General features: G+C 40.2%; 1 protein-coding gene across 4 annotated transcripts in view; it reads right to left on the bottom strand.

The window, feature by feature from the left end:
* The window catches only part of CDKAL1 (CDKAL1 threonylcarbamoyladenosine tRNA methylthiotransferase), a 665,826-nt gene that overhangs the window by 120,777 nt on the left and 519,390 nt on the right, over positions 1–25,659 (bottom strand). For all 4 annotated transcript variants that reach the window (XM_037037969.1, XM_037037973.1, XM_037037972.1 and 1 more), the window contains one exon: positions 16,262–16,324. In XM_037037969.1, coding sequence (XP_036893864.1) covers positions 16,262–16,324 — 63 coding nt within the window. The remainder of the gene's footprint in view (positions 1–16,261; positions 16,325–25,659) is intronic.

Raw genomic sequence — 25,659 nt, 5'->3', positions numbered from 1 at the left:
ATTTATATCAGACAAAATAGATTTCAAAACAAAGGTCATACATAAAAAGAGACAAAGGACACATTATAATACTTAAAGGAATAATCCACCACAAAGATATAATCCAAGTCAATTTCTTCACTCACGGCAGAGGCCGTTACAGCTCTTTGAGCCGCCGCCAGAGGCTACTGGCCTAGAAGGAGAAAGGAGAGAAATATCAGTGTATGGTTGACCCTCATGTGTCCCCCACTGGGAAACTGGCCTGCAACCCAGGCATGTGCCCTCACTGGGAATCGAACTTCGATCCTCTGGTTCGAAGGCCCGCGCTCAATCCACTGAGCTACACCAGCCAGGGCAAGATATAATCCTTGTAAACATATATGCACCCAACACAGGAGCACCCAAATATATTAGGATGATCTTGGAGGACTTCAAGAAAGATATCGACAACAACACACTCACAGTAGGGGATTTTAACACCCCACTGTCAACAATGGACAGATATTCCAAACAAAAAATCAACAAGGACATTGTGGCTCCGAACAACACTCTAGAGTCTAGATCAAATGAAATTAATTGATATACAGAGAACATTTCAACCCAAAGAAACAAATATACATTCTTTGCAAATGCACATAGATTATTTTCAAAGACAAACCCCATGGTAGGACACAAAACAAGCCTCAATAAATTCAAGAAAATTGAAATCATATCAAGGATTGTCTCAGAATACAATGGCTTGAAACTAGAAACCAACCTCAAGGAAAAAACTCAAAAACATTCAAATTCAAGGAGACAATAATATGCTATTAAGTAACAAAAGGGTTACCAATGAAATTAAGGAATAAATAAACATTTCTGGAAACAAATGGAAATGAACACGTAAGAGCCAAAAACCTATGGGACACAGTGAAGGCAGTCCTGAGAGGGAAGTTCACAGCCATACAGTTCTACCTAAAGAAGACAGAAAAATCTCAAATAAACAACCTAACCCTACAGTTATTAGAGCTAGAGGAACAACAACAAACAAAGCCCAGAGTGAGTGGAAAGAAGAAAATAATCAAGATCAGAGCAGAATTAAATGACACAGAGACTAAAATAACAATTCAGAGGATCAATAAAGCCAGGAGCTGGTTCCTTGACAAGATGAACAAAATCGACAAGCCTTTAACCAGACTCATAAAAAAAAAGCCCAGAGAGAATAAGAGGACCCAAATACAAGGCCGCTGTGTAGGCCCTAATCAAAACAGTCTGGTACTGGCATAAGAACAGACACAAAGATTACTGGAATAGAACAGGGAGCCCAGAAATAAGTCCATGTCTCTATGGTCAATTAATATTCGACAAAAGGGGTAGGAGAATAAAATAGCCTCTTCAACAAATGGTATTGGGAGAACTGAATAGCTACATGCAAAAAAATAAAACTAGGACACCAACTTACACCATACACCAGAATAAACTCAAAATGGATAAAAGACTTAAACATAAGCCATGACACCATAAAAGTCCTAGAGGAAAATACAGGCAGGAACATCTCAGATATTCCATGCAGCAATTTTCACTGATATGTCCCCTAGAGCAAGTGACGTAAAGGAAAGAATAAACAAATGGGACTACATCAAATTATAAAGCTTCAGCATGGCTAAAGAAATCATCATCAAAATGAAAAGGAAACCAACTGCACGGGAAAACACATTTGCCAATGATACCTTGGACAAGGGTTTGATTTCCAAAATATATTTCATTTCTTCATATGATTTCCAGTCATATGAAGAACTCATAACCTTAACATTAAAGAAGATAAACAATTCAAGTAAAAAACAGGAAGATAAACAATTCAAGTAAAAAACAGGCAAAGGACCTGAAGAGACACTTCTCCAAGGAGGACACACAGAGGGCCCAGAGACATATGGAAAATCACTAGCCATCAAAGAGATGAAAATTAAAACCACAATGAGATACAAACAATAAGCACTGGCGAGATTGTGGAGAAAAAGGAACCCTAGTTAACTTTCAGGGACAATGAAGACTGTTGTAGCCACTGTGGAAAACAGCATAGAATTTCTTCAGAAAACTAAAGATGAAACTGCCTTATGATCCAGCGACCCATTGCTGGGATTATATCCTAAGGATCCTGAAACACCAAATTCAAAGAACCTATGCCCCCTGTGTTTATAGCAGCACAATTTACAATAGCCAAGCGCTGGAAACATCCTAAGTGTCCATCAGTAAATGAGTGGATCAAAAAACCGTGACACATTTACACAACAGAATACTACACAGCAGAAAGAAAGAAGGAGCTCCTATCTTTCGCGGCAGCATGGATGGAACTGGAGAATATTATCCTAAGTGAAATAAGCCAGGTGGTAAAAGACAAATGCCATATGATCTCACCTATAAGAGGAACCTAACGAACAAAGCAAATGAGCAACATAGAACCACAGAACCAGAGGCATGGAAACAAGGAACAAACTGACAGGGCCCAGAGGGGAGGAGGGTGCGACATAAGGGCTAAGAAGGGGAAGGTTCCAGTCAAGGAACACGTATAAAGGACCCATGGACATGGACAACAGGGTGGGGACTGACTGTGGGAGCAGGGGGTGGGAGACAACGGAGGCAAACTGGGACATCTCTAATAGAATGGCAATAATTAAAAATAAAACAGACAAAATCCCTGCTTCGATTCTATTAACCATAATTATACATTAATAATAATAGCACATGTTATTATTGAGAGCATACTATGTGCTGAGTACCAGCAGTAAGGCTGACATTCTTGTAGCTATCACTTTACTGCAAGGATAACAGAGATTTGTTGAGCACTTATTATTTGCTGATGCTGCTCTCCGGATTATCTCTAGGCTCTCCGGATTATCCTTTCGGCACTCCCTTAGGGCAGACACCAGCAAATTTCACTAACTCTAAAATGCACATTCCTTCTTTACAATGTTAGCACCTTTCAATTTTTGATATATCTTCTAATCAGTGAGGTCTCAACACTATAATGGCCCTGTTGTTGTGATGAATGGCATGTCACATGGTTATCAGTGTTTTAGAATCAGAAAACTTAAGCGTCTTGCCAAGGTCATATAGCTAGTATGTGTAGGATTCAGAAATTGAAGTTACAAATGTGGAGGTAGCTAAAACCAAATTATTCTATTTTTGTGGCCATTTCTGACAACTGAGTGGCCACACTCAAAAGGGAAACATAAATGAAAACTATAAGAAGATACTATTTTGCCCTGGCTGGCGTAGCTCAGTGGATTGAGCGGGGGCCTGCGAACCAGACGATCGCGGTTCGATTCCCAGCCAGGGCAGATGCCTAGGTTGCAGGCCGGTTCTTTGCAGGCCAACTACCAGCAGGGGACGCACAAAAGGCAACCATACATTAATGTTTCTCTCCCTCTCTCCTTCCTCTCTAAAGATATATAAATAAATAAAATCTTTAAAAAAAAAAAAAAGAAGATACTATTTTTCTCTAACAGGAAAGGATTTTAAAAGGCATGGGAAGGTGTGGTGGGACAAGCAGTGTTTTCCAACAGTGATGGGAGGGGACATTAGAGCATCTTGTTTAGTGGGTGTCTAGCAAACCCTATCGTGATTTGCAATGCACACTTATAATCCAGCCATGCTGCTTTGAGAAATTTACTATACAGTTGATATTTAAACAGGCACAAACAGTATATTTGTGTGATTATACACTGTAGCACTGTCTGTAAGATCAAAAGATCAGAAGCCACCCAAAGATCCATCAGCAAGAGCCTAGCTAGATAAAGACAAGGGACACCTGGTACAGAACATGCACATCTATTTAAAACCAAAGACAAAGGGCCATTCTTTATGTCCTGATTCCTACTGTCTCCAAGACATGCCGTAAAGTGAAAAAGAAACAAAAGAATTTGTAGTATATTAATAGTTGAATTAAAAAGCATACAGCTATATAAAAACACACATATAGGTATGTGCCTATACATGCAAGAAAATAACTGTAGAGGTATAAACACAAAAACAGAACTAGTCATTGGCTTTGGAAAGGAGCACAGGGATCTATCTGTAAGGCAGGGTTAGGAGAAAGGATTTCTTTGAATATTGTATTAAGTGCATTGTTACTTATTTTATAACTAAAAACCAAAAGTAACTTGGCACATCCCCCCACAGCTGTGGACATCACTACTAGAACATTCCAACTACACAGTGACATGGTCAGAACCCAAACTGGTAATTATTACACTGGATTTTAACCAGGAATTTGTTGTGAGAGAGTATGGTACATGGATCAAAAGAAAAATAAAATACACTTCAAATATATCACACGTTAAAGTCTATTCCATAATTCAGGATCTTTCCCTAGAGAGGGAGAAGCAGACAAGATAGGACTCCCTCCTAAAGACATTCACAGTGTAGCAAGGTGAAACAGTCATGTCAATAGTAAATACATAACACAGTAAAGCATTATAATTCTGTGCAGTATTTGTTGCCAACTTGCCCTACTGCCTCACAGATTATAAGCATCTTATCCCAGTTACTGTTCCTGTCCCCTAGGAAAAAAACTTAGGTTTCTTGAATGGAACTGACTTCTGAGAGCATGAAAAGTGAAATAAGAAAGACATATGCATGCCCTTGTGGTAGCACAAGAACAATTTTCTGTGTGTATCAAAAAAGATGCAAAGAAGGTGAAAATAAACTGGATCTTAGAGGAGGCGTGCGGGCCTCTCCTCACCTACACAGGAGAGGTGGGATGGGGGGGAGCGGCAGGGTTACACAGGCTCGAAGGGCCTTCGCAGCTCCACAGTGTAAGCCTAGGAAGGGAGCGTGGATGAACGCGGCGCTGCGTTTTGACACTGCCTCCAAAGGAAGTAACAGAATGCACCGTGTTGAAGTCTCTAGGAATTAAGCCCACAAGCAGAAGCAGCGGAGGGTAAGAAGCAAGAACCCCCAAGAGATTGTGCAGAGAAATGTAAAAGTAAAACAGTAACAAACATGAATACAAAGAAGGGGTACGGGAAGACAATCAGCTGGTATTGAGACGAAATGGAAAAATGAGAGAAAGCGCACCATGGAGGAGGCAGAGCAAACACAGAGACCTTAGCTACATCAACTTAAAACTCTATTTTAAATTAAATTAGAAAAAGAGTGTTGATAAGAAATAAAATGTTAGGAATAAAGACTAACAAGCTTCAAAATTATCCCTATTCAAAAAACTCTAAATTGAATTAGAGAGATTTCTGTTTTATGCATAGCAACTGGATTATTATACTTTACAGTAATTAAAAATGAAATACTCTTTCTTACCCATGTGTTCCATATAATAATAGGATTAAATTAAAAAGAATTTGAGTTTTTAAAACTCTTTTATTTTTATTTGACACATGTGGGTTTAAAATACCTTTGGAATTCTGAAAGGCACCCAAAGGTACACTGTTAAATAATGGAAAATATGAACAATCATTAGAAGAAGCTAGGGTAACTTATTTCCATTCCCAGATGCTAAAACTCTCTTGTTTTCCAATGTCAAGAGAAGACTGTTAATGCACCCATTAAAAAAGCACAATAGATGCTAACTGTAATCATGTCTTCTTAATCTTGCACAAAAACCCTAGAGAGAAGGAATTATTGGCCCATGGAAATACTTTCATTTCACTGTTCTTTGTTGAGAGAATTGTGGAAATCGTACAAGTCAGAATCTGTACCGAATGCTGGTAATCATATGAGATGACACGGGGACTGGGGGCATTTCTGCTGCTGTTAATAATGTGCTGGGGAAGACACAGGCCAGGTCTGGACGCCCATGCCTTAATCAGCATCAGCCCACACTCCACCAATCACAGGACTCTCGACAGTCTTAAAACTTGGGCAGCAGAGCTAGAGAAGAAAAACAGCGGTAATAGCTTCCTCATTTCTCTAATGGATGCCTATATGACTTGTTGTAAGCACCACTAGCATTACTGTTTCTCAGTACATCTCAATAAAAATAACTTCAGCTACAATGAAGGCATTAATTATATTTTATGGTAATGTGTTGCTGAGAAACAAATTATATTTTTCAGGGGGAATATAAAATTCTTCCTTGAAAATAAAGTATGGACACTTTTTAATTTAATATCTTTGTATTTTCCAAGGAACTTTCTAGACAGATTTCCCAAGTTAAAATGTTGTCATTAGATTTTTTTTAAAAAAGTTAAATGTTTATTGATTTTAGGGAGAATGGAATGGAGAGTCGAGAGAAACAATAACATGAGAGATAGAGATACATCGATTGGTTGCCTGCTGTACACGCCCTGACGGGGCTTCGAACCCACAACCCAGCTATGTGCCCTGACAGGGAATCAAACCCCCAAACATCTTTTGGTGTACAGGGCAATGATCCAGCCAACTAAACCACACCAGCCAGGATCTGTCATAAGATTTCAGAGAACTAAAGTCAAATGAGTGAGTTGTTTTCTCTTTTTAAGTAAAATAATAAATGTTTAAAAAACTACACATGACCTAAGCTGGCTTTTGATGCAGAGGATAGGCACCTTATACAGGGATGGAATGAGGAAGAGGAACAGATTTTCCTAGGCTCTTCACATTAAATACAGGGAGAATTTAAAATAATTTTTTATTTTTCTTCATTTTGGATGTTTTCCTTTACATCTTTCTGTCTCAATTTGCTGAGTGAAATAATGTAGAAGATGTATAATTAGGGTTGTCAGACAATAACAAGACATCCAGTTAAATGTAAATTTCAGATAGATGAATACATTTTTATTATAAATATGTTATACAGATTGTGGAGGGTCATATACTAAAAAAACCCACAAAAGCAACAACAAAAAACCCCTACTGTTTCTCTGACATTCGAAGTTAACTGCATATCCTGTATTTTTATTTGCTAACTCTGGCAATGCTGGTACACCAAGTGGATTGTGTTCTAGCCATGTGTTATCCCAGGTGGGTGGGAAAGGCTGGGAAGTGGCAGTGCACGCTGGTGGTGAGACGGAGGAAAGGGGTATGAGTATGAGGACAGGCTGTAACTGGGTGCAAAGACCCATGACAGAGGGGGACAAGTGGTAGAAAACAAGATGCCCAGGGACGGGGGTGCATACGCAGCCTCTGGCTCTCGGTAGAATGCAGTTCCTCTGCCCTTTGCTGGGCTCTTCCTTGCGCTAGCCAATTTCATAAAGGCAGTGTATCACCAATGACAGCAGAAAGTAAGATATTTTTAGATTTGATAAATAATTTGAAAATACAGTAATTGCCGTATCTATGTAGATCTTCTTTTATTTTTAAATCAATGCTTTTGCAATATACAGAAAGTTAGCAAAGGAATTGATCATGAACTTTACTTTCCCCCTATTACTAATATTCCTGGGAGAGCCTGTGAGGGGAGAGAATAGGACATTCTTAAATAATGACCTGGGAAACTTTCTATCTTCTATATCATGACCCTGTAATGGGGTTCTGAGCTGAAGGCCCCCCCCCAAATGGAGAAAATACCCATAGCTATCACTGGGGGAAAGAGGGAAGTGGAGCAGGGCCACTGAGAGTTCTTTGCATATCTGAAGAACTTGGCCAGTGTTATAATATTGCTAAAACCTGTGCCTGCTTGGAGCTGGGGAGATGGGTGTGACTCTAACCCGTGGTGCGATGTAGCCAGAGGGGCTTCCTGTGCCTGTGACAGAGGCTTAGAGGTGGCTTCTACACCACAGGGCCACGTTTGCCTGGACTAACAATGGCAGCCGAGAAAGGCAGAAGAAACCAGACTACTGCCAGGTGTGACCCAGTGTGGGAGGAGCCAGAAATGGGGTTACAGAGGACCATCTGTGCCAGGATTTAATCCTAGGCACAGCAGCCATGCTGGGGCTTAACCATGTGGTTTGGGAGTGAGGCGAGGGGCTCTCTTGACCATGCAGCTGGGGAAGCAGCCTCTTGACCAGGTAGCAGCACTGCAGGGTCCTGGTCACATGCAGTTTAAAAGAATGCAGGTGGGTGCCCTGGCCCACTGTGAGGATGCAGCCTGGGATTAGGAACAGGGGCCTGGCTGAGCTCTGGACTTCTGTTTCTTTTCCTGAGATACAGCACCCCTCACTGGCCTGATTTGGCCAGGTGAGGTAGGTCTGTGTGTGCGCACATGTGTTTCTAAGGGAAGTGAGACTCCATGGCAACATTCTGCCATTACTCTAAACCTGTATAACTTTTGAATAAACAATTCTTGTCCCTTTTACCAAACGCTGGCACTGAGAGTCACAGTTTTTATCTGTGGCAGGCAAAAGGCACCCAGAGTAGCAAAATCCATGGGGGTTGGGGGAGGCGGTTTCTGTTGCAACCCCACCTACCTATAAAAGGAAGTTCCAAATGCTAGCTGATGTCCTGGTAAATGTAACAGGACAGCCTTCTCTACCTGTTTCTAGCCTGCCCTGACACCAGTTTCTCATATCCATGTACTGTGACTTCAGCTGATCTTTCTTCAACCCCTCCCTGTGCTTCAGGTTTTAGGTTCTGCCCTGTTCCTCTGGCTTGAACATCCCCTGTTGCGTTGGTCCTAAAGACCGCCAGTCCTTCGGCTGGAACCACTGCACTGCCCACCTGCCCCACCCTCCCACCCACCAAGGGGAGTTGAGGAGAAAAGCGAGTTAGGGCTCTGTTAGGAGCAGAGTATCTGATGGTGCCTAGTCATCATCCATGGGTCTCTGATGATATTGGCCCTGATGTCCAGCTGAATCAAGTTTCCTCCGCCCCACGCTGAGGGTGAATTCATCAGGAGGGGAAGACTGGAGGTGAGGGTGGCTGCTCAATTGGCTGCTTCAGAGGAAGGTCATTAAGTGAATCCTCAGTGCTCTCTCCCTTTCCATCACTATGCCCTGTCTCTCCTTATTCCTTTTTACACTATTTCTACATATAGTTTACTATTTAGATTTAGATTTGGGGTTGGGCAGAGAGAGCCAGGGTATGAAGGCCCACTTCAGGCTTGAGCCTGAGCTGTGTTTGTCAGTCCACCTTTCGTTAGAGTGTCTTACACAGTGTGTGGTTCAGTTACTTGTGGCAGAAGGTGGTGGGCATGGACTCTGTGGTCTGACATCGCTACAACTTGCCAGACGTGTAACCTGGAGCAGTTACCTAGCCTGTCAGTCTCAGTTCCTTTATCTGTAAAAGGGAGATAACAAGAGTGCTCATCTTACTGATTGCTCTAAAGCTCGATGGGTCATATGTGCACGTACCGCTTTGAAGACGGCGCCCGTTACATGGTGTGCTTTAAATAGTTGAATAGTAACAATGAAAGTAAAATAATCCACTGGATTCAATTCTCCTTGTCAATTCTCAGGGTAACTGGCAGAGCAGAATTCTGGCATCGATGGGTCCCCGGATATACCATTTCAATAATACTGAAATGTTGGCCATTTACACATACTTCCAATATCACCCTTCTCAGTGGATAAGGAACAAAATAAATTAAACTAACATGTAAAAATGTTTAATTTTTAGAACAATGCCATATTAGAAGAAAAATAGAGAAATGCATAAAAATAGTATCAAAGTTCGGCTCAAAATACATGATCTGCTCCTCAACTTGAACCACAAATTGGAAAGTGCTAGAAATGAGGAAAACGCTTTCGGATCAGGTTGGCAGAGATCAGAGAGCAGAAGGGCAGCTACAGAAACCTGCTGAGGCAGGAAACAGCTGAACTGTGCCTGCATCTTCTGTGACAATTACATGGTCACCTTGAGAAAGAAGATATTTTAACAAATAAAGCAGAGATTTTACACTGAGAACTCCTTTCCTTAGTATGTCCTTTATTCTGAGATTGAATTATCCACTTGGCTTTTGAGTGGAGTTGATGGGGCGAATAAACGGGTCTGATATTTAAAGTGCTCACTTCCTTGAGTTTCAAGGCCATGACTAGACCATGGTTTAGTATGACATGTGAAAATACAGCAGTAAGGGAAGTCAATCACTGAGATATTCATCCAATCATTCCTGATATTTAGCAACATCCCTAAAATTACTTTTTAAACATTTTGTAGTCTTTGCCAAAGATGGGGAATAGAGTTAAGTGCACAAATGGATTTTGCAGAGAACTGTTTGAAGCATGGCATAAACACGCCAAATCAATAACTTGCTTCTTTATCTGCACGTGCCATGGAAATCTGGCTATCATAGAGTGCCGGATCCATTAAAAACTGAATTTGCTATTTCCAGACAGCAGACAGCGCAGAGCTCAACAGGGCCAGCAGGCAACACTCCAAATTCCCATCTCCCTCTCTAGAAGAACGACTCACAGCACTGTTGCGACGTTATGTTATTCAAAGCACAGGAGATGATGAAGGCTCCACAGTACTGTGGCTGCCTCAGGACTCAGTCAAATGGCCATTATTCTTCAAATGCAAAGTGACTCTTATCTTAAATCAGTAGACAAATCTGATTAATAGAGAAATATAAATCAATACATGATTTCCAAAATAAACCAGTTCTATTTCCTTAAGGTATGATATATGTATTTTTGAAACGATGTCACAGAGACCATTAGTCTCTTAGAAAAGAAAGAACAGTGGTAGAAACCAAGACTTCCCCCCTCACTAGACTTTTGGAATACATTTTTGCTATATGCTTCTGTTCAAACAAAGCTGCAGAAAATGTTCTGCATTTTTATTTACTATATATCACTGTACGCTAGTAGATATGAATTCCCAGCCATGTTTGTATTAACAACCATTCTTAAGGTTGTCTTAGGAAACATGGATTATGGAAATACAGATGAATATTTTTGTATATTTAATATTGCAATAAAAAATGCACTGTACTGCCCCAGCTGATGTGGCTCAGTGGATTGAGCATCAGCCTGTAAACCGAAAAGTGCCAGGTTCAATTCCCTGTCAGGGCACATGCCAATCAGGGCTAGGTCCTCGGTTGGGGGCGTGTGAGAGGCAACCTGTCGATGCTTCTCTTGCGCATAGATGTTTCTTTCCCCCTCTTTCTCCCTCCCTTCCCCTCTTTCTAAAAAGTGAATAAGTAGAATCTTAAAAAATGCTCTGGCTGGTATAACTCAGTGGATTGAGCATGGGCCTGTGAACCAAAAGACCACGGTTCGATTCCCAGTCAGGGTACTCTCCTCAGGCCAGTTCCCGGCAGGGGAGAGACAAGAGGCAACCATAGAGTGATATTTCTCTCCCTCTCTCCTTCTCTTCCCCTCTAAAGATAAATAAATAAAAATCTTTTTAAAATTATTAAAAAATACATTGTACTGATATACTAATACTAACCTACTCTTATTCCACTCAAGGTACACCCAGAGTAATTCTAAAGATAAAAATATAATAACTCTCATTCAACCTTCACAGTATCTAATTATACAATGAGTAATTTGTGGGAATGGTGACTCTGCCTCCTCATCTTTCACGCTCACACACATTTTTGTCCCTTACCCAACCACCAACACATGCTCGACCTCTCGTTCGCTATTTCTCTTATTAAAACAGCTCTGTAGTAATACCCCACTTATCCAACCTTCTTAACAACCAGCTGTTCTAAGAGAGTTTCAAGATAAATAAAATTTATTCTTATATCAATGTTTCTAAAAATAGATTATACACATCTCTACTACTTTAAAACAAAACATCTGTTTCTTGATGCAATTTAGGCCCCCCCTTTTTTTTTTTTACCGTGGAACTATTAAAATGTGTGGGGATATTTGGGCATCTGGGTCCAAATTAACTAGTCTTGGGCAGCTGCACTTTTAGAGTTCCTCTGTTAATGACTTATAGTTTTTATGGCCTTGGCCTTGCCTTCATTTAGTGTGCAGCCACTTCTTAATGAAGCTCTGACTTCTTAAAGCAATAACTACCCTCTTTTTAACTGCTGCTAAGGGTTGACTGTGGTTTGGGAAACCAGGCATCTTTGTTTGTTAGCACTATTTTTTTTAAAGTGGTCTGTGTGTGGATAGGGGACTAAAGAAGTAATGAGGTGCGGAGAGAGAACGAAACAGTAGCTGGGCCAGGCTGGGCCCAGGCTGGCTCACTTGCAGGGTCTGAGCTGTGTTTTAGTCACAGCTGAGACAGCAGCACAAAAGACCGCTGGGCTGAGTAAAGCACTCACGTTCGTTTTCCATTTCACTCATATGATACCTTAGCAAGGGTCTTCATACATAGCTGTTTTTTTTTAATTAAAAAATTATTTTATTGTTGTTCAAGTACAGTTGTCTGAATTTTTTAAAAAACACATATGAATTTGTTTACAGTTCAACTGATATATGTCTATGCAGGTAGAGGATTATTAAAATAGCACAGTCTCCAAAAGAAAAAGAAAAGCTTACTTCATCAATACAGGAGCTATATAGTAATGTTTCTTGTGTGTCCACTGAGTTATGTCTTCAAACATAGAAAATTATTAAAATAACATGTCACTAAAAGAAAATGAGAAACCCACCACTTCACAAAATACAGAAACTACAATAGTGACAGCCTGTTAAAGACTTACTTTTAATGGTCTAGTATCTATGAATTCATACAGATTAACTGTGTTTACCAACTTTGTCAACTTTGCAGATGTTAAGAAACCACTATATACTTAAAATTTTGTATTTTTTCCAAGTATTTTCACATTTATAATAGCTTTTTACATTAGCAGATTTTAAACACCTGTGTTTGGCTAATAAACCTAAATTTCCTCCTGAACATGTAACTTTGATCGAATCTAACCATAAAGAAAAGAAGAAGGGAAGGGTAATAAGAGAGAAACATCTTTTACAGGCATAGCAATATTTTATTTCAAGCTACAGAAAGCACATGCTAATTTGCATAGCTTTCATAAAAATGTTCTAAGTATACCCTAGTCTACTTACCTGTAACGTATCCAAAGGAAAAACCCAACTCCAAGTTGGCTTTCTATGACCTAGAAGGCCCGTGGCCCTGTACTTCCCTGGTAGTTAGTATGCTGTGTTTTCAGAAATTACAAGCTATGACTATTATGTTTACTAAAGTAACAGAATAAATATAATGCACAAAATGGACAGATAAAGGGGAGTTCTCTCTGGCTAAAGCCTTTCTGCATAAATCTGTAAGAACTCCTGAAAAAAAGTTAAATAGGCATGGAACCAGAGATAACAGTCCAAAACGAAATTCTTTCAGTGTCCAGCAAGATTTGCCTTAAGAGTATAAAAAATAAACCAGGTATTTTCCTTAAGGTTCATTCCGAGTGCACATTTTGTTCTAAGCTCTGTTTGTTTTTTGCAACAGCATTTAAGAGAAAACCAACTGACCATTTACAACCCAAACAAAGGCTTTAGAGCAGGACATTAAGAAATGCACCTGGTCTGACTCAAACACCACGTTTGTTTAACCTGCGACTGTCCGGTGTCTGGGGGTCAGGAAGGGGGAAGGGAATCTTGGTTGGGGGAAGGAAAGAAGAGCAAACACAACGGATTCACAGAGAACAAAACGGCTGCACTAACTACCCTTTGTAATCACAACTGTTTTAACAGTTTCTAGTAAGCAAGACTATCATTTAAGTGACCCACTATAATTTGGGATGAAGCCCCAGGAAATTTTGCCAGTGTAAGGACAGGAGTTTCATTTCTGAGTTTACTCAGCATAATGAACCCACTGAAATGCGGAGAGTCCTTCTGTGCTATAAATTTACATCAAGGGGATCATTAACAATAAAAGGAATTTAGTTAGAAAGGAAAAGAATGCCATAACATTCACTACTAGGAGCAGACCACAGTTTATTTTACTTTTGCATCTTTTTTATTATGGAATATTTCAATCATAGAAAATAAACACAGAATAGAGTGATGAACCCCACAAACCCATCACTCAGTGTCAATAATCATCAACACAGGGCCAATCTTTTAATCTACCCCACCGACTCCCCTCCTTGAATTCTTTTTTAAAGCAAATCCCACACAGCCTATACTTTATTTTGTACAAGCTTTCATTTACAGTGCATGTGCATATATAACCTAAAGGTCACTCCAGAAATCTCACTGAGCATGACATGTTTCAGCCAACTATAACCACCTCTTACAAAATGTTTTAAACTAAAACTTATCTGCCCAGAAAACTAATTTGTTTAATTATAATTTTAATTTACATGACAAAGTAACTTGAATCACAATCCTCTATCATTTTATTTATGGGGGAAAAGGAACATTCTGAGACTGAGAAAATAGTGCGTGCTACTCAATCTCTGTGACTTCAGTCTTCGTGGACACCGGTCCACAAGGGACAGGGGTAGAAGTAACGTGGATCGCCCTGGATCAAACTGGAAAGATGGGAGGAGGCCACTAAGGGGCAGGAGAGCTGCCTAGGAGGAAACTTTCCCCTTTTCCTTCACTACACATACGAATAAAACAGAATGCCAATAGGCCAAATCTTGGAAGCTTCAAAAATCACTCATCAAGTAGTCTAGCTACTTACAGTAATTTATTACTGGTCTCAAAGCAAAGATCAAAAGGAACCCCATCTAGCACTTCTCTATTCGATTCCTCATTGCCTGATGACTAATTTGTAGAGGAATGAAGTCTTCACAAGGGAAGCCAAGATAATCTGAGGCGACTTTGATATAATGCCACAAAGGATATGAAGAGGAAGCTGGTAGAAGCTGCAAATGGCTAAGTTCCATTAAGAGTTCTAATAAAAGAATCGCGGAATTTCCCTGAACTGTGAATTAAAAAGATGTTAGAAGTGGGCAAATTATAGACAAGTCAGGCAAAACATTTGTCGCAGTTTTGCTGTTGTTAAATGTTAACTTTAGCCACTGCTGCATTTATGTTCATTACATAGCTTCACCTAAAAAAATTCAACTGTTTTGGTGTGGCTCAGTGGACTGAGTGCCGGCCTGCGAACCAAAGCGTCGCTGGTTCGATTACCAGTCTGGGCACATTCCTGGGTTGCAGGCCAACTCCCCAGTAGGGGGTGAATGAGGGGCAACTACACACGGATATTTCTCTCCCTCTCATTCTGTCTCCCCTCCCCTCTGTCTAAAAATAAATAAATAAAATCTTAGAAAAAAATTTAAAAATTCAACTTTCCCATAAGAAATCTGGCCAATCTCCTTCCTTTAGCTTTTGTGTGTTACTCAACAGTCTGCACCTCCCTTCTGCATTGTCCGCATTGTCAGGAACTAGAGACTCTGTCAATTTCTTTCCAACAAGTTGCTATACTCTGCAAAGTGATTGATACTACTCCAAAAAAGTAACTTGATATACTTTTTAGTCTTATAAATAGCCATGGTGACATGGAGGAGCATAAACACATCTTAAAATTTTTTGGTGCTTAAGTTAATTGGTCACTATAGAAACACTAGAAACTATTCAAATTCTTTCAAGTTCTATGAACAACTGGCACAATTTTTTCCTCCTGAATCCAGACATCTTCATATTCTCAACTGAGGAAAGTAGTTTTCACACTACTTATTTTGGCTAGTTAAAAAATCCCCACCACATGTCTCCTTGTAAATTCACAGAAAAAGATTTAAGTTTATATTAGCAATTCAACTGTGCAATTTTTTTGTATGCTTCTGAAATCACCTCAAATTAATAGATTATTGGAACCTTACATGGTGAAGAAGTTTTGTAGAGCTCTCAGAAATCTTGTAATGTATTTCCCTCTGAAGATGTGGTACTGAGCATTTTCTTTAAAAACAGTTACAAATTGTTTTTTTTAAAAGAGTCCTTATCTTTTACAAATGTACAGTGAAGTACTTATATAGGAAAAGATGTCTGAAAACTCTCCAAATACAGGGAATGGAGAGCATGCAGTATAAATGAATGAAGACTGGCCATGGGCACATCTGAGGGACGTATTCACAGGGTTCTACTTCACTATTCGGTCTTCTGTGTAGCAAAAGTATTGGCAGGGTTATCTCAGATGTAATGCTATATACTGCTTTTTGTGAGGGTTTTTATTTAGAAAAATAACTTTCTATCAGGAGCAATGGAGAACCAAGAATTGGGAGTTAATATTTCAACTATCTGTACCAATTCAAAAGCCAAGTCCATCACTGGGTTGTTTGGTAAGAAAAACCCAATCAGACCAAAAAACACCCCAAAACCTATCTTTTTAGTATGTGAGATTTCAGTAACTATGTAACTAGATTTTAATGTGAATGAAATATAATAATTCTGGTTCAAAATACAAATTTTCTGGTTTCTTTTAAAGACACAGAGTTGAAAATCACAATAGAAATAGAAATGAAATTGATAGGTATACTATAAAATCACTATGTACCCGGAAAGACTGTGCCATACACTCAGAGAGACTTTTCTACCACCCGACATGCCCATCACACACACGCATCTCTTACCTTGTGATCATATGGACTGTAAGAATGAAACACCAGAGACAGATCTTTTGTTCTTTGCTTTTTCTGTGGGAAAAACACAAACATTTGTGATAAGTGGCAAAACACATAGATGCATATGCATCTATGTGTCTGCATATCTATATTTATTTCTCTATTTGCATTAAGATAATGTTTATTTAGAGGCTCCCCCTGTGCGGGGTGAGGGGCTGCAGTGTCAACATGGGACACGTGGATGCAGTTGGAAACCAAAGCCACTCGATGGCCATGTGGGCCACTGTCACAGACCAGCCCCCCAAACTCTTCCTAGAAGGTTTCGCAATTAAAACATTGATCATCAAAAACTCTATTATAAACACATAACTTAAAGACTAAAATGAAAAAAACTGTGAAAAGAAAAAAAACCCTTTGAATTTCGTTGTAATGCCAACTGCTGTTACTCTGAATTGGGCACTTGCATGCGCCCATTTAAACAATATGTGTCCTTCAGGCCTCCTCATCACAGCTTGTGTCTGTCTGCATGAGGTCACCTTTGCACCGTCACTGCTCTACAGTCTGGGTGCCTTGCATGGTGTTTGACACACCATAGGCACTCAATAAATATTTGCTAAACGATGAATAATGAAATGCCCAAGTCAGACAGGCACAGCTGTGAATATCTGTGATGAGGACATCTCAACCTCATATGCAGTTATGAAAAGCAAATGCTTTCTTGCTTTTCTACTTTCTGCTTCTGATGTATTTATTGTTCTCAAGTTGAACCCAGGCACTACTTAATTCCCCTTTGCCTCTCCTGCTCCCCAGTGTTAGAATGAAGAAATGTGGGGTTCCCTTTTATAGTTGACCATAAGAAGCAGCTTATTTTCTTAAACACCGTAATCTTTACACCTGCTATAACCACCATGAACAATTTTGTGTATGATTCTAGACCTGCTGTGCCTGTATCTTCACACACAACTGATTACTACTACTTCTAAAGAAGGAGGGCATTCTGGGTACACTGTTCTGAGGTTTACTTTTTCCACTTCACAATTTATCCTTGCTGAACTTAAAGGCTTCTATATCCAGATCTGCAACCTTTATACAGAGTTCTTACATCCAAAAACTTTGAAATCTGAAACTTTTTTCAGCAGTTCCTTGCAATTTTTTAAATTATAATGATGATCTTTGCACAAATATCTGCCAGATTGAGAGTGAAACTTTTTAAAAAACTAAATCATGAAAGTCCAGCTGCAGGATCAAATAGTATGCATGTTCACTACCTCAACAGATCTGCTATATTGCCCCCTCCTCACAAACACTGCACTGATTTGTCTTTTCACCCAGAGCGAATGAGAGAAGAAATGGCAGCTTAAGTTGGAAAATCTTAATTTCTCTTTTCCATTTAAAGGTTGAGATATTTATAAATTTACAGAACAGATAAAACATTTTAAAACAGATTCCAAACATCTTCCTAGGTGTCAATTATAGAATTTATTTCTTGTACCTCACAGGGTTAGACACCACCACATATTAAAATTCTGTCAGGAAAGTGGCCTGTTCATCTTTAATTCTGCCTGTGTTGCTTTTGGTTCTATGTTGTTCATTTTAATCCAAGTACCAAGTAGATGAGCTTCTTTGTCCTTCACTTGAGAGTGAATCCTTTCCTGGTACCCGTGTTTCCTAGTGGCTGAATGAGTCTGTCTGTCTCCCTGCTCAATGCCAGGGATCAAAGCAGATTCCCCCCTGGGTTCTACCTGATCCTCTGTAGCCACTTGGCTGAGTATTCGAATCTGTTACAAAGTAAGATCTTGTATCAGAGTCATTTGTACACAATCGCAGTTTCCCACAGACCAGTTTCCCTATTTCAGAACAGTCGGTGGAGCCACAATTCCAGTTGGCAGGCTTTCCAATCCTTTGGTCTCGTTTCTGCATTCTGACACCCACTGAAAGTATTCTCCCTGCCCCTCGGCCAGAATGTCCACCTCCTCTGGTCTCACTCTCAGGTGTGCTTCTGACCATCCAACTCTAGAGTAAGAAAACATCCCTTCCCCCAGACAGCAGAGTTGCGTCTCTAACTGATTGGAAGCAGCCCCTTGGCTCTATGAGCCTCGGAATCTACTCTGAACAGGTCACTTGCCACCACAGTTTTCATTCCTTTATAATTTTGTCTTTTTGTCCCATCTACCCACTTACCTGATTTAACAGTTCTTGGCTTATACTTCAATCAGAAGAAAAATGACAGATACTAACACTTCCTTTGGGAGCAGATTAACATAAAACACGGGGGGCATTTTACTTCCCCATGTATGCTAGAGAACATAAACTAAGGAGCCAAGCAGAAGGAAACCTAGGAGGTGTCCCCAGGTCTGCTCAGTCCCAGCAGTGGTGAAGCTACAGTCTCACTTGGCAACAGACATGGAAGCTTCAGGGGCTGCTTTCTGTGCCCTTCTTTGTGGGTGTTGATTTTATGTATCTATATTTATAGCAAAACATATCTTTTATTATAACCTACCCAAATTATTTTGGGAAGAAAATGGGGCAAAACTGATAAATAAAAACATTATCCAGATTAGCACCCAAAGAAGCCAGTGAAAAAAGAATACTCTTTTTTCCTGTGAACAAATTTGTTATATACAAATACAGTGAAGTCTTGCCTCTGAACATTGAAGGTTGTATGTGTTAGTCCAATTAACTGAAAACTATTGCTGTCTTATACAGCCTAGTGGTATACCTTCTGGGATTGAGAACAGGGGCTGACAAATGAGGGCTATGGGCCAATCCAGCCTACCGCCTGCTTTTGTAAATGAAATTTTATTGATACGTAGCCACACTCATTCAGTTACACATTATCTATGAATGCTTTCATGCTACAACAGCAGATCTGAGTGGTTATGAGAGAGCTTCATGGCTCATAAATCCTAAAGCATTTACTATCTAGCCCTTTAAAGAAAAAGGCAGTCATCTCTGACCTTGAATCCCTATCTTTAACCCTGTGCACATCTAACAATAGTCCCTTGACCCCAAACCAAATGAACAACTAACTTTCCAGAAAAATTCCTTGCTCCTTCTAATTGCTTAATGAAGACAGTTCAAGAACCAATCATAACCTATATCCGGACACATCAGGGTGAACATAGCGAGCAAATTAACAATTAGCTGTCTTGTTTTCAGGAATTTACCTTCTGAGCATTCTATTTTCAGACAGAAAATGCTATACGTTGGTGTCTAGAGCATGCTGAAATAGACAAGGATTTTCAGAGCCTTATATATTCACATCAAAATGCGAATGGCAGATACTGTGAAAGGGGAGCCTTTACTAAGTCCCAGAACTCCAGCCAAGGGGAGCGCTGAATGTGCAAGTGACTGGAGTGGCCACAGTTGATGGTGAGCCGCTTTCTCGTATGAAGGCACTGTTAGGTGGACTCGCTACTCAATAGGCTTGCTGAGCCTTGCTATCAGCAGTTTGAACTGAAACTAAAAGCTGAGCCAGAAATGGAATAATTAGGTATTTTCCTATTGCATCATAGTGGGTGTCTAAATTACCTCCCACTTTTTAGCCTGTTAAAACAAGTACCTCAGTCATGCAGCCACCTGTTAATTCTGCAAGTGTTTAATAAGTAAACATGTTAAACAAGTTGTGTGATGAACTTGTAATGAGGGTGGTCAAAGTATAGTGAGTGCGGCAAACGTCTCTCCCAGGAGGGTGTGAGGTTCCTACCTTGAAGTCACCTTTATCATTAATCCCAAGAATCAGGCCACAAAGTTGAAAGCTGATTAAAAAGTAACTCTGTGCCAAGTCCTGAAGTTATATGGGTTGCAATTTGGTTTAAAAGATGAGGCAGTATGCAAATTTGGTAAACATCTAGATTTCTAACAAGTTAACATCTGAAGAACTTCAGCCCACCTAGTCCTTCTGTCCCAACTAAGGCAGGAGAAACAAAGCTAAGAACCAGAGGCACAGGCTCACTAAAGGATTAAGATCTAATCAAAAGTATGTATTAGGTTTATTCTCCCCTCACTTCTCACCACCACATTACTAAAGGCCAATTTATGTGTATAGTAGATCCTTTTAACCAGTACAGCATGTCCAGCTATCAAAAAATTCTTTCCTACAAGGTATGACAAAAGGCAACAACCACAAGAGACATTTGAAGAGACAGAGCAAGTATCAGAACCAGATATGGAAGAGATTTAAAAGAATTATGATTAATATGCTGAGGACTCTAGTGCATAAAATAGACAACATGGGCAATGTAAGCACAGAGATGAAAATCCCAAGAAAGAACTAAAAAGAAATGCTAGAGCTCAGAAACACCAAGAACCAAGGAATGCCTTTACGGGCTTATTAGTAAACTGGACACAACTGAGGAAAGAATCTCTTTGAGTTAAAGGATATGTCAATTGAGTCCTTGAAAACCAAAGGCAATGAGAAAAAGGACTGAAACAACAGGATGTCCAAAGATTGTGGGGCAACTACAAAAGGTGTACCACATGCATAACGGGAACACCAGAAGAGTAAAGAGAGAAAGGGAATAGAAGCAATATGTGAGACAATAAGAACTGACAGTTTTCTCCAGATGAATGTCAGGTGCCAAACTACAGATCCAGGAAGCCTAGAGGACACTTTGGCATATTATTCTCAAATTACAATAAATCGAAGAGAAAATCCTGAAAGAAGCTGGGGGCGGGGAGTGGGACTACCTTAGCTATACGGGAACAAAGATAAGAATTATATCCAGCTTCTCCTCAGAAACCATGTAAACAAAAGAGAATGGAATATTATATTTAGGAATTGAGAGAGAAAAAATTACCAACTCAGAGTTCTGTACCCTGTGAAATTATCCTTCAAAAGTGAAAAAGAAATAGAGACTTTTTCAAAGAAAATTTGAGGGAATTTTTTGTCAGTAGACCTCCCTTGCAAGATATGTTAAAAGAAATTCTTAAAAAAAATTATTTAGTGAGAATGAAAACAATATAGATCCGAAATTCAGATCTTTGTACATAAAGAAAAGAGAGCATTGAAGAAGAAATAAGTATAGGGAAAATAAAAACATTTATTATTCTTAATTGACCTAACAGATAACAGTTTATTCAAAAAACAACAATTACAATGTATTTAATTATGTATGCTTATTTATATGTGAAATGAATGGCAGCAATGATATGAGGGATGAAAGGAAGGAATTAGGATTATTTTGTTATTATAAGGTACATTGTCCATGAAGTAGTATTATATTATGTGAAAGTGGACTTTTTGTTTTAACTTGGATTAGTTGTAAATGCATATTGCACACTCTAGGGCAAGTTTGTTTGGTTTTTTAAAGTATAACTGATGTGCTAAGAAAGGAAAGTTTCAATGCACTCATTCTTCCGGTTCTATTTCTGAAAGACAGAGAAGTGGTTAACCAACCAAATGACAAAAAGCAGCAGGAAAGTGAGAGTGAAAAGATGAGGAACCAAGATAACTTACTAACTCGGCAGGTCTGCGCAGCTGACCTTTGTGACCTGCAGGTCCACTTGAGACAACCAGGTACTGATGGTGTGGCAGGGACTAGGAGAGTTAGGCTCTAAACAAACCCCCAAATCCCAGGCAGTAAAGGCCACAGATCGAGGACTGGTCAGTCACCACGTCCCAGGGATAGGCACACAGAAGGGAGGTCAGAGAACCACACCCAGAAGCAAAAGGGCTGAAACAGCCACGAGGTGCCAGACAGAAACAAAGGACAGACAGGAAGTCACAGGGGTCCCTGGTAAAGAACTAGTCAGGAGCTGAGAGAATCCCTGTGAGGACTGTGCTCAGCAAGGGGCAACAAGACTCGCTGAAGTCAGGGATAAGAAAAGAAGTAGCCAGAAAACCTTAAGAGGTAAGAGATGTAACTACTAAGGATGAGTTCTGATGATCAGGTAGGTCTGAGTTTCTTCAAGGGTCTTCTGTCGTGCTTCCCACAGGGCCAGGTTCCAGTCTTTAGGGCGTAGCATGGTCCTATTAAAGTCAGTCTAGAATGGGACAGCCCGTGGTTCAAGAGGGAATATATTATAGCTTACTGGAGAGTGTAGCTTCTGACAAGAGCTGAAATAAAAGAACTGAGTCTGAAGATAGATTAAGCCACTTATATCAACTCTAAGAAAGTAGCCCAGGGATAGGTATACAGAGATAAAGAGAAAATGAGGTAGCTTTGCCGAGTCAAAAAACGGGGACTTCCGGCCAAGATGGAGGCATAGGTGGAAACAATGTGTTTCCTGGCACAACCAAAATTAAGGACAACAAAGATTTAGAAACAAAAACACAACCAGAACAGACAGAAAACTGAATTGTACAGAAGTCCAACAGCCATTCAACCAGACCAGTAAGAGGGGTGGAGTTGGTGCCAGCAGAGAGGGGTTGAGGCAGGAAAAGGCGGTGGCTGCCAGACCCGGGCCCACAGGTAGCGCAGGGCTGACCTGGGTCACACATTTGTTCGCAGATAAACTAGGCAAAAACAGGCAGCAAGACAGACTGTGCAACCCAGGGATCCAGCGATGGGAAATAAAGCCTAAAAGTACTGTTTGAAAAGGCACCAGGAGAGAATCCCGGCCTCATAGGAAAGTTCGTTGTTGAGACCCACAGGGTCCTAGAATGTACACAAGCCCGCCCACTCGGGAACAGCATCAGAAGGGCCCACTTTGCTTGTGGGAAGCCGCAGAGGAGACAGAAATCTGAGAGAGAGTTCAACTGTTCTCTCTCAGACCCGCTCCTTAATACAGTGTCACAACCCAGTGACTGGATCGCCCCGCCCTGATGAACACCTAAGGCTCCGCCCCTCATACGTAACAAGCACAACCTGACCAAAGCATTATGGCTCAAGCAGAGGAACAGCTCAAAGCCCCAGAGCCAATAATTCTAAGTGGCAAAGAGATAGCCACCTTATCAGATGCTCAGTTCAAAGCACTACTGATCAGGATGCTCACAGAACAGGTTGATTTTGGTCACAAATTAGATGAAAAAATTAAGGCTACACTAAGTGAAATGAAGCAAAATGCACAGGGAACCAATAGTGAAAGAAAGAAAACTGGGACTCAAATCAATGGAATGGACCAGAAGAAAGAACAAAACATCCAACCAGAAAGGAATGAAGAAATGAGAATTCAAAAAAATAAAGAGAGGCTTAGGAACCTCCAGGACATCTTTAAACTTTCAAACATCTGAATTATAGGGGTACCAGAAGGGGAAGAGGAATAGCCACGAGTGGAAAACGTATTTGAACAAATAATAAAGGAGAACTCCCCCAACCTGGCAAAGAAAATAGACTTCCAGGAAGTCCAGAGAGTGCCAAACAAGTTGGACCCAAGGAGGAACACACCAAGGCACATCATAATTACATTACCCAAGATTAAAATGAAGGAGAGAATTCTAGAAGCAGCAAGAGATAAGGGGACAGTCACCTACAAAGGAGTTCCCATCAGACTGTCAGCTGATTTCTCAAAAGAGACCTTATAGGCAAGAAGGGGCTGGGAAGAAGTATTCCAAGTCATGAAAGGCAAGGACCTACAGCCAAGATGGCTCTATCCAGCAAAGCTTTCATTTAGAATGAAAGATACAGTGCTTCTCAGATAAGGTCAAGTTCAAGGAGTTCCTCATCACCAAGCCCTTATTATATGAAATGTTAAAGGGACTTATCTAAGAAAAAGAAGATAAAAAATATGAACAGTGAAAGTACAGTAAACTCACAGTTATTAACAACCACACCTAAAACAAAAGCAAACTAAGTGGACAGCTAGATCAGGAGCAGAACCATAGAAATGGAGATCACATGGAGGGTTAGCAACAGGGGAGTGGGAGAAGAAGAGAGGGGGAAAAGGTACAGAGAATAAGTAGCATAAATGGTAGGCAGAAAATAGACAGGGGGGAGGGCAAGAATAGTATGGGAAATGTAGAAGCTAAAGAACTTATGACACATGGACATGAACTAAAGGGGGGGAAGAAGGGGGAGAGGGTGTGGGGGGTAGAGGAGGGAATGGGACAACTCTAATGGCATAATCAATAAAACATATTATTAAAATGGCTAAATGACTAGTGCACATGATGCAAAATATGTGATAGTTTCTTCAAAATGATCAAATTTCTGTTTCAGAAATAACTTCCTAATGGTGTTAGACACAGAGCAAGGAAGCTAGGCTGGCGGCCAAAGATGGCATGAGCGGATGTTGCAATGATTGAAAATAAATTACAGCTTACCAAATTCGCCGAGGGGCAAGGAGCGTGGTGGGATGGATATGCGGAACAGCTAGGAGGCAGGAGGCACAGCCCTAGTCACTGACTGGGCAGGAGGACAGAGAGGGGAGAGCAGACGGGGGCTCCAGTGTTTCTGGCTGAGGTAGTCAAGGAGAGTGAAGTGCCCTGTGCTGATGGAAGGAATCTAAAAATAAAATTAAAATAAAAAAAGATGTGGGGACTAGGGGGTGAGCAGGGGGGTTCAGTTTTGAATATAATGAGTTTCAGGTGGCCGGCTGTGAGACACTGAGAGAGATAATGAGAAGGAAGTCAGATAGAAGGGTGTGGTGCTAGAAGAGAGATGTGGACCATAGATTTGGGAGTCATGAACCCACTGATATAATTTAAAGCAGGAGAGGGGATGTGATCACACAGAGAGTCTAAGAATGAAGGAGCTGAGGGAGAGAAGACTGACATTAGAATCCAAGCAAATAGTCGTCTCTGACCTGTCAGGACACCTGCTCTGGATTTCATGTGTAAAATCAAGAAGCTGGATTGGGCCAGTAGTTTCAGCTCTGGTTGCAGGTTAGAATCATTAGGGAATCTTTAAAATACACCAGTACTCCAGTCTGAGTCCCCAGTGGCACTAATTGAATCAGCATGATGGGATTTAGGCAAGTGCACTATTTGAAAGCTCTTGCATCCAACGTGCGGCTAAAGTTGAGAACTATTAGCCAAGAGGATTCCAAAGTTCTCTTCCAAATGATAACCTTCAATCTTCTAGATGGATTCTCTACTGACTTTCAGATCTTGCCATTCTGAATCCTATCAGGCATTTTCATTCTTAATTTTGACATTATGTTTGAAGCTTTGCCTTATTTCCTAAGCTCTTTCTTTATGTAAAAATGAATGCTACACAGGAATTCTTTTGGGCCACATTGAGGCTTTGGCTGAAGGGAATGGGCTGCAGTTATATATTTAGTTCCCAACTTGGTGAGTGCTTTTGAAAAATAAATGGAAAGCTAACTTAATAGGCCAGAACCTTTGTTATCAATGTATAAATCATCAAGAAGCTTAATTAAAAGCACTTGGCATTATCAGCACTCAATCACAATCTTACTTTTATATTGTATATATTTGGATTGTGTCCCTAAGGTGATAATCGTTCAAGATCACCAAGAAGAAGGAAAAACAAATCTTTGGAATTTAAACAAACATCAAAATTTAG

Source organism: Sturnira hondurensis, unplaced genomic scaffold, assembly GCF_014824575.4.
Source record: "Sturnira hondurensis isolate 20B ecotype Veracruz unplaced genomic scaffold, ASM1482457v3 Scaffold0023817, whole genome shotgun sequence".
Classification (NCBI taxonomy): Eukaryota; Metazoa; Chordata; class Mammalia; order Chiroptera; family Phyllostomidae; genus Sturnira; species Sturnira hondurensis.
Note: the sequence above shows the minus strand (reverse complement) of the source record. Positions and strands in the feature narration are given on the sequence as shown.